Below are 9639 nucleotides of genomic sequence, written 5' to 3'. Positions count from 1 at the left end.
TTAGGCACCGGTTTAACCGACGAGTCACTCAGAGGCATCGGTGCAATCAACGTACTATTGTTCAGAGGCGATGTCAAGTGCGCAACAGCCAAGCCTTTAGCATCGGAAGAACCGATGCCACATCGAAGCAAGCGTCGGTGCAATGATGTCAGCAGGTGCAACGGCTATATGGAGATCCAGTGTCACCGGTTTAACCGATGCCCGAAGCATCGGTTTAACCGATGGTCCCAGAAGCTGCTGCAGAAGTGTCAGAGATGCCAACGGCTACTTCAGAGCGCAGAGTGACCGGAAGAACCGATGCCCTATGCACCGAAAGTTCCGATGCCTACGCAGAAAACTGGCTAACGGCTAGTAACGGCTTTCTTGAGTTGGTGGCCTATATATATGCCTCACCCGGCCATTGTGGTTTTGCTGGATTCTCAAGACATCACACACATATCCAAGAACACCTCCAAGCCATCCAAGAGCATAGAGATCAAATTCTTAGTCCTTAGCACAAGCTTTGTAAGTGTTAGTACTAGGTTAGCTCTTAAGTGAGTGAGCAAGCAAGGTTGAGATCTTTGTGGCTGGTTCTAGAGTGAACCAAACTTGTACTTCAGTGCGCCGGCCTCCTTGGAGCATTGGTGGCTCGCCGGCACGTCAACGACCCTCCGGCTTGGTGTGGAGCGGCATCGTCAACATTGTATGGGGGAAGGAGACCCCTCCTTCGTGGGCAATCTCCTTTAGTGGAAATCGGGATCAAGGTGAACGTGATTGTGTTCACGGAAGAGACTTGATTGCCGGGAAGCGATACTCTTTGTGAGTGCTTCAACAACGTGGATGTAGGGACGCCTTTGTGGCAATCCGAACCATAGGATAAATCCTCGTGTTAAGAGTTTGCTTCCTCTCATCCCTCCTCTTTAAGCTTCCACATTTCATATTGCAATTTGTGTGCCTTTACTTTCTTAGTGTAGTATCTTGTTAGGATTGGCTATAGATTGCAAAACTCTTTTCGGGATGAGGTTTTCATACTAGAAGAACCATAGTTGCACATCTAGATAGCTTGTTTTAGTTTATGTTTTGTGCAAACTAGTTGGAGCCGTAGGTTAAGGTTTTAAGAGTGCCTAATTCACCCCCTCCCCCCTCTTAGGCTAGAGCACCCGATCACTTTCACCCGGAGGCCTCGGTTTGCATTGGTTGAAGGTCCCCCGTGGATAACTAGATGGAGAAGGAGACGTGCTACAACCTCCAAAAAAACAAAAGGCTCCTCAGTGCTGTTTCATGATAATGACACCTGAAGACCCCAACCCGAAGGAGGTGTCAACCTCCTGTATCACATGAGATGCCTGATTGTGTAACCATAATAAATTTGTAGAGTCCAACCCCTGAAAATGATCATGGGACCCGAATATCCTCCGGATAATGTGAGCAGATGGGAGTATTTCTGGGATCATGTAACGAAGGTCAGAGGTGAGTACCGCAATGCAAGCACGAATTCGAGGGAACTCCCATTTAGATATTCGGCTAGGGGTGTAACACTCAACAAGATCCTGCCCGTGAGACGTCTAGGGAACACAGTGATTTAGACAGGTTCAGACCACTCAAAAGCATAACACCCTACATCCTGTGTGTTTCTATTTAGTGTTTAGTGATGGTCTCCCCCTCCGAGTGATTTGGGTCTAAAAGGAGTCAATCCCTTTACATGTCACCTTTCTATCCTATTTATATCCTTCTCCTTGGGCATTAGGGAGAGGCTTGCCGACTATGGTGTGAATGCCCAACAAGTGGCGCCTACCCACAAGGCAGGGCCGAGGCATGCGGGACAGACCTGACTCTGCCCGGGACCACTTCCTGAGGGACCTCGGGGTGCCTCCTGTGGCCATCTCGGGATCCTCACACCTAACATGGTCTTTCTCCGCACGTAGCCCGGGGTTGTGGTCTCCCAATTTCGGGGCTAGCTTGACGTGATGTGTTGCAACAGTGGCATGGTCCACCCCACCGTCCATCGCAGAGATGATGCAACATGACCCAGGAAGAGTGTTCCCCTTAGCTGCTCACAGCGCCGTTTGCAAGCACGCCTCCCCCGTAATCATGCTATTTTTATGGGGAAGCTGCCTTCTCCTCGAGCCCCGTCCTGCAATGACAGGATGGCACAGTAAATGCGCAGCTGGGCGGTTCCTTTACCACAAAGGGATCACCCTGGCATAGGGGGAGTGCTCAACCTCTCCAGTACTGGGCTCTCTAGGAGGGGCCCCGCACTAGTGCCTTGGCTTGGGCACATCATCTGTTGATGGGCTGGATGGTCGTTTAGGCCCGCTTAACCCTGATTTGTCTAGAGCTAAGGAAACCCCCATTCTCGTGGTGCCGACGGTAGGCCTCAAGAGCTTGGTGTCTATCGTCTGGCACATCATCTTGCTCGATATCAATAATGTTCTTGGGTTCGACCTTCATCTTATCTTGGTCTTCACAGCCCATCGCCATTAATGGTGCTTCCTTCTTCCCTAGTGGAGTCACCAAAAAGTATATTGACGCCAATCTGATCAACACACGAATGCGCTAGAATGTGCAAATCACAAACTATTGCTCCTGCAGTGTTCCTGCGTAAGCTGGTCAGACCGGTTCTTCCAGGGGCACCACAAAAACCTAGATCCACAAACCTGGGAGGGATCCTGTTGGGGCTAGCGGAGCTAGGGTTATTCTGAGGTCGGCAGGCCACTCAGAACACACTCGGACATAGAGATGCAAGAAAATAGAATTAGCGTTTGGAAAAGAGATGAGTCTGGAGAATAAAAAGTAAATGCAATAATGAATGAACTGTTTAGGATCACCGTCAATCGCCCGGAGAAATCGTACCCCTTTCAAGAGTCAGTTTCTAAATATCCCCCATTACAAATCTACACGGATTCAAGCGGGCTCGACCAATTTGACCGGTCGGCAGACCGGTTTGACTGGTTAGCCTTGGCCTTCACTAGTTTTTGCTGTCAACACTTACAGCTCTAGAAAACATTGGATATAGGGAGGGCATCCAGAAAGGAGCTGCCAGCAAATATTTCTCAGCTCAGAAAACTTGAAGATCTGAGAGTCGATAATGGAGTAAAATTTCCCGATGGGATTGGTAACTAATGTCCCTGCAAATACTGGGATGGCTTGATGTGAAAGAAGCACCAAGCTCTTTACACGTGCTAGGCAATCTCACCAAACCGAGATCTCTCAGCAAACGTGCTTTATCTGATAATGGGAGTTACGGGGAGAAAGTTCTCGAGAGCCTATGCAATTTAAGCAAGCTTCGCACTATAGCTTTTCTTGGCAACGGGATATGCTGTCCACATTGCATGTCATATCAATGGAGGTGCCCTGCACATCCCCAGCTGACACGGTTTAACCTTCTCTCAGGTGCCACGGTGGTTTTCCACCCTTTCTGAACTCTCCAACTTGACCATCAAGGTCAACCCTATTTGGAGCTTTACCCGTTCTACGTTTTCTTGAACTGGGCATGTAACCTTGCATGCACATGTTTAGCAAGGTTGGAGCCAACTTACAAGCTTTTGTCCTCCAGCCATACTACATTTACATTTAGGTTGAAAGGTGGTGTGTGTATGCGAGCCCGTCCCTCGGAAGGGGAGCTCGTAGTCGTAAACCAAGACCAACCACCTCATCGATGAAAGAATGAAGTCGTCTTCTTCAAATGTTTCAAGGGTTATGGTGGCGTTTTATAATCCTCGCGAGGAAATTGCACCAGTCAGTGTCACATGGAATGGCTCCTGACTTCCTGCACTCTGCCTTTTAAATTGTTATCACTGAAAGAAAGAAAGCACACGGTGACAAATGGTATACCTCCTCAGTAATGAAAGACATACTGTGCATTTCCGATGCTACTAGATTGAGATATTTCTCCAATTGGTATATATTTTCGGAAATGATATAGCTACTAGATTGAGATAATGATCCGAATGAAACTCAGTTTATTTGCTGCATGATAGATTTTAGGCAAGTTATGGTTTCCTCTATAATTTGCCCATTCACAATTGACACATGAGTTCATTACCATCTATGTTTACGGCCAGTATCCTTGCATTGGTCAAGCTGACCCTTTATCAAGGACTCAAGGTAGGTGGCGCAGCGCAGCAAGTGTATCAAAGAGGGCCTTCACCAGCAATGCCCAACCACCGCGTTGACGAAAGAAGGCGTCTATGCGAGGATTATTGTGGCATCAATTTATAATCTTCGATGGAGACCGGGTGGCATTGTTAGGCGCTGAAAAATATCAGTAGTTGGCCAACGCCCTGCTGTCATGAAAAGTACTAGGCGTAGTAAGATAATACTAGGCCTTGCTGTCATCCTTGTCAGCAAAATGTTTAACAAATGTAGGTGCCACTTGTCATCCATCAGCCATGTCACCTAGCTAGACTGAACCTCTCGGACGCAATAGTGTGTTACACTTTCGGGATGGATCAATCGGCAGAGAGACATGGATTCAAACCGCAAGATGATACAGGCAATCAAAAGTTTGCAACTCTGCCTCAGCCCTCTGCTTTCTCAATTATCTTTAATTTACACATCTTGAGATCCGTATAGAATTTATTTTATTATGGTAACGATCAAAACAGACAGAAGTGAAAATTGAAGTTAGATCTTGCTAGCAACGTGAAGCTTCATGAATTGTGTGTACGAAAAATGATCTTTATATTATACAAGTGAAGCTTGGATTCGAACCGCAAGATGATATCTACTATCGTGAAATACAGGCGCACATGCCATCCAACTGTCAACTTCGTGTGTGAACATCATACTAGCCGCCAGGGCCGTGCCGGCATAAATCGGGGCCCTGTGCGAAATTCTGAAATGAGGCCTACTAGACTAACCATCCTTATGTTTTTGGCTGCCAGAATTATATTTTCTAGATAGATTTGCAAAAAATATGGCTTCAATCGATCGTTTTCTAACATAAAAGATGAAAGAATAAAATTAATTAATCATTAAAGACTCAAATGATACAAGTATATATGTATATCAATACAGTTGGGGAATTAAAAGAAATATTTATTTACCTTCTACTTAAGCCAGTCAGTTGCGTGAAGAGTTGAAATTGCAGACCTGCCGTTGTTGAATTATCCGCTTGCCCTGGGGCCGCCGGCCGGCTGCTGCACCGCATCGCCGTCGCGAACTCGCAATCATGGCCTCGGCGGTGACACGGTGTTGCCTGCCCTGCCGTCTAGCATCTGCCTCGACAGCTCGCCCCTTGGTGTCGTGACTCGTGAAAAACAAGAACTGAAGATGAATCGGCACAGGATTTGAGGATCGAAGACGGCACGACAACTAAATTGGCGGGCGGCGGGCGTCAGGACTCCTTAGTGTTGCGGGTCTTTTTGTTTTGTGCAGGGCAGGGGCGTGGCATGCGTCCGTTTCACCATTTGCATTAAGGCTAGCCAAGTAAGAAGGATGCAGAGAGTTAATGGGCTGCTACAAATTTTGGGGCCCAAAAAAATGGGGGCCCTGTGCAGCCGCACGGGCCGCACGCCCCCTGGGCACAGGCCTGCTAGCCGGCTGGTATTTCACCAGCTCTCGCGTTTCCTTGTTCTTTTTAGAGACCAATAAGACCTTGAACTCCGTGATTTGGTTATACTAGTCTCCTTAACTTTCAGTCCTCAGACGCCCATCTCTTCTCCGTAGACACCAGCCATACCGAAAGAAGCTAGCAGGGTAGCCACCAACGAGAGCAAGGCATGCATGGAGCTCGCAGCGGCGGCTCTGGGAAGCCTCCTCCCCAAGCTTGGCACCCTTCTCAGCGATGAATACAAGCTGCAGAAGGGGGTCAGGGGGGAGATCAGGTTCCTTCAAGCTGAGATGGAGAGCATGCAGGCTGCCCTTAACAGGGCGTCGAAGCTGCCGGCTCATCAGATTGATGAGCTTAACAAGATCTGGGTGAGGGACTTGAAGGAGCTGGTCTATGACATTGAGGACAGTGTTGATGCTTTCAAGGTTCGTGTCGATAATGATCCTGAACACGCCAAGGCGCATAGCTTCAGAAGATTTTTCGACAGGACCATTGGCTTGCTGACCAAGGCCAAGAGTCGCCATCATATCGCTGATGACATCCAAGACATCAAGAGACGCATCGATGAGGTTTCCAAAAGGAAAGAAAGGTACAACTCTTTAGGTGTTGGAGTGCCACAGCCTGACACTGTCGATATTGATCCACGCATGCCGTCTCTCTACCAAGATGCAGCAAAGCTCGTTGGCATCGATGGCCCTACACAGAAGCTTATCGACTTGCTAACAAGAGTAGAAGGTGTGAAAAAACAGAAGCTAAGGGTTGTCTCTATTGTTGGGGTGGGAGGCCTGGGCAAAACAACCATTGCCAATTCCGTGTATGAAAGATTACGGGGACAATTTGAGAGTCATGCTTTTGTGTCGGTGTCACTTAAACCAGACATGAAGCAGATTCTCAGCAGCATACTCCGGCAAGTTAGTAAAGACAAGTGTACTAATGCTGGAGAAAAGGATCGGGATGAACTTCTAAGGAGCATCCGGGATTTCCTCGTCAATAAGAGGTACATATCCTAACCCAAGTATAATTCCATTATTTTTCTGCAATAACTAACATCAGTACTACTTCACAGTCGATAATTCTGTTAGTGTATACTATTTTTCATCCCAGGCAACCTTTTGACTGTAGCCGTAATTCTGTTGTAATTGTAAGCTTGAGCTACCTCTATGAGAATAAGCATCTGATGCTCTTGCAAATTAATTTATGTACAGGTACCTCATTGTAATTGATGATGTATGGAATGTAGAAGCATGGGAAATCATCAAATGTGCTCTTATTGACAAGAATGTTGGCAGCAGAGTTATTGTGACAACCCGTAAAATGGATGTGGCTAAATTCTCTTCAATGGATGGTGAACTGTATGAACTGGATCGTCTCTCTGAGAAGGACTCCAGAAGACTTCTTTGTAAAAGGATATTTAGCGAAGATGTTGGAATTCATTCTGATCTGGAAGAGGTAACAATGAAAATTTTGAAGAAGTGTGGAGGGATACCATTAGCTATCATTACTATAGCAAGTATGTTGGCTAGTATGCCCAGAACAAAGTATGAATGGTATGGTGTTCACAATTCTATGGGTTCTGGACTTGAAACAGACAAGACACTAGATAAGATGAGAAATATATTACATCTTAGTTATAATGAACTGCCTTTCTATCTAAAGCCTTGTTTATTATATCTGAGCATGTTTCCCGAGGATTTCGAGATTCGAATAAATGATTTGGTACGACTTTGGTTAGCAGAGGGTTTTATCTATGGAAAACAGGGGAGCAATTTGTATGATATTGGAGAGAAGTATTTCAATGAGCTTGTTAATAGAAGCATGATTCAGCTGGTAGAAATCAATGAATTTGGTGTTGCAAAAACTTGTAGAGTACACGATATGATACTTGATCTCATCATTTCCCTTTCAACACAAGAAAATTTTGCCATTATACTTGACGGTTCGCACCTCAAATCTACAATGCACGGTATTCGACGAATATCATTGCATGATAAAGTAGATGGCAACCGAGAAGATAGCAAGGAAGAACAAATTATACTACCAACAACAGTAAGCATATCCCATGCCAGGTCACTCGTTGTTTTCGGCAATGCAGTTCAATTGATGCCACATCTGTCATGGTTTTCAGTTCTTCGTGTTTTATGTTTGAAAAATGTTCCTAGTAAGGTTATTCATCCCAAGGATCTAGGGAGTTTGCACCACTTGAGATATCTAGAATTAGGTGGAGAGGTTGAACCAGGGCTTCTAGAAGGAATTGGAAATCTAAAGCTTCTGAAGACATTGGATTTGTGGGGCCCGTCCATAAAAGAACTGCCAACAAGCATTGTTGAGCTACAAGGACTTGAACATCTAATCATGGATGAGTTTACGGGGTTGAAGCTTCCAGATGGGATTGGTAATCTGACTTCCCTGCAAGAGCTGTCAGGGCTCGATGTGAACAACTCACCAAGTACTCTGACTGAGCTAGGTAAGCTTACAGAACTACGGACGCTGGCAATAAAAGGATTAGGTGAAAATGAGAGTTACATGAAGACTTTCTTGCAGAGTCTATCTAATCTAGGCAACCTTCGCACTCTTGAATTTTATGATGGCTCTGGAGGGGGCCTGTACATCTACAGAGCTTTAAAGGGTACTTTTCAACCTTCTCTGCGTTGCCACGGTGGTTTTCGTCCCTCTCTGAGCTATCCTGCTTGTCCATCAGGGTCAATGTGCTAAGACAGGTTGATCTCCAACTGCTTGGAGCTTTACCCGTGCTACGTTTTCTAAACTTACAAGTGGAATCTGGTGGCGTCACTGAAGAACGGTTGGCCATTGGTGGTGACCAGTCCTTCCGCTCTCTAGCAAAGTTTAAGTTTATGTACTATTCAAGATGCTGGCTGGTGTTTGGACCAGGAGCGATGCCAAAGCTTCAAAGGCTTGAGTTGTACTTAGAAGCACAGAAGACAGCGGGTGGTGGTATCGATGTTGGCTGGGAGAACCTCACGTCCCTTAAACATGTAACCGTCAGAGTTACGTGTAAGGGAGCCAGGGCCAGGGAGGTGGAGGATGTCGAGACCAGAATCAGGGATGTAGTTGGCAGCCATCCGAACCATCCAACTCTCAAGCTGTCAAGAGTTTCGGAACCAGATGAGGACAAAGATGTCCGTGAGGCTTCGGAGCAGCAACGGTACTTTCTTTTGCTAACATATATCCACCATTAAGTTGCCACGTATATTTGCTCGTCTCTTTCGTTTGCTGACGTATATCCACCGTCGGTTTCTCTACTGCTGTTACAGTGTCATATGATTGGCTATCAGTTAGGACTTGCAGACTGCCGACGACGGAAAGGAAGGTAAGAAATTCGTTTCCCATAAATTCCCACGCATGTCTAGTTTGTTTAGTAACTTCTTTCTTTTACAATTTTCTAACATGTGTATCCTTGCTTCTGCTATTGCAGTTAAGCCAGGTGTCCGATTGGGACTTGCAGGCTTCCGAATTCGATTCTTAGCCATCCATAATCTAATATTTTCCTAAAATAATCCTTCTTTGGTGTCCTCCCCTGTTTCTATTTGTGTTGCCCCCTGCTTCTATTATTGTCCTTCCCAATTCTGCTTTGCACCCCAATCTGGCATCTCTTTGCCGCATCCCCCCATTGTTCACGTCCTCATTTGCTGCATGCAAGTTTCTAAGTCATTCCATCAGTTCACAACATTTCACTTTACTAGCATTTCTCCATAGTTTATTTGTTTCGCACCAAATTATGCTTCTATAAACCAAAAAAAAATTCTCTATTATGAAAGAAAAACAATATCATCCATTGTTATAAAAAAAACTCCATTCTATGCTTGAAAAATAGATCCACTCCTTATCAAAAAACAAAAAAAAGTCTGTTATTATGCTTTTTGGTGTCATGCACCCTTTAAACAAAAAAATCACCTCTATTTCAGCTTGTTGTTTTGAGTCTTCCAATCAGTCAGTGCCATTATGTTACTACACACATTTCACTTCTATTTGGATTTCTCCGTACTCTATTTCCTGTTCTTGCTTAGTTCTCCGCTTTAACAAAAAAAAGTCCATCTCTATTATGCATAAAAAAATAAATCAACTCTTGTTATCATTAATAATCCTAT

General features: G+C 45.4%; 1 protein-coding gene across 1 annotated transcript; it reads left to right on the top strand.

Annotated features, from left to right (window-relative positions):
- Positions 1–5652: 5652 nt before the first annotated feature.
- On the top strand, positions 5653–9606 carry LOC120644210 (disease resistance protein RGA5-like). Its single transcript, XM_039920772.1, has 4 exons — positions 5653–6530; positions 6739–8696; positions 8806–8861; positions 8967–9606. Exons 1-2 carry the CDS (start codon positions 5707–5709, stop codon positions 8243–8245), a joined length of 2331 nt encoding a protein of 776 aa, XP_039776706.1. The 5' UTR covers positions 5653–5706; the 3' UTR covers positions 8246–8696; positions 8806–8861; positions 8967–9606.
- Positions 9607–9639: the final 33 nt, after the last annotated feature.

The sequence above is a fragment of the Panicum virgatum genome, chromosome 8K, assembly GCF_016808335.1.
Source record: "Panicum virgatum strain AP13 chromosome 8K, P.virgatum_v5, whole genome shotgun sequence".
Taxonomy (NCBI): Eukaryota; Viridiplantae; Streptophyta; class Magnoliopsida; order Poales; family Poaceae; genus Panicum; species Panicum virgatum.
This window is presented reverse-complemented; position numbering and strand designations above follow the sequence as displayed.

What these genes read in the sequence shown, in the direction of transcription:
- LOC120644210 (XM_039920772.1), top strand. Translation starts at nt 5,707, where the DNA reads ATGGAGCTCGCAGCGGCGGCTCTGGGAAGCCTCCTCCCCAAGCTTGGC. An exon ending in GATTTCCTCGTCAATAAGAG is followed by an intron (nt 6,531 to 6,738) that starts GTACATATCCTA and finishes ATTTATGTACAG; the next exon opens with GTACCTCATTGTAATTGATG.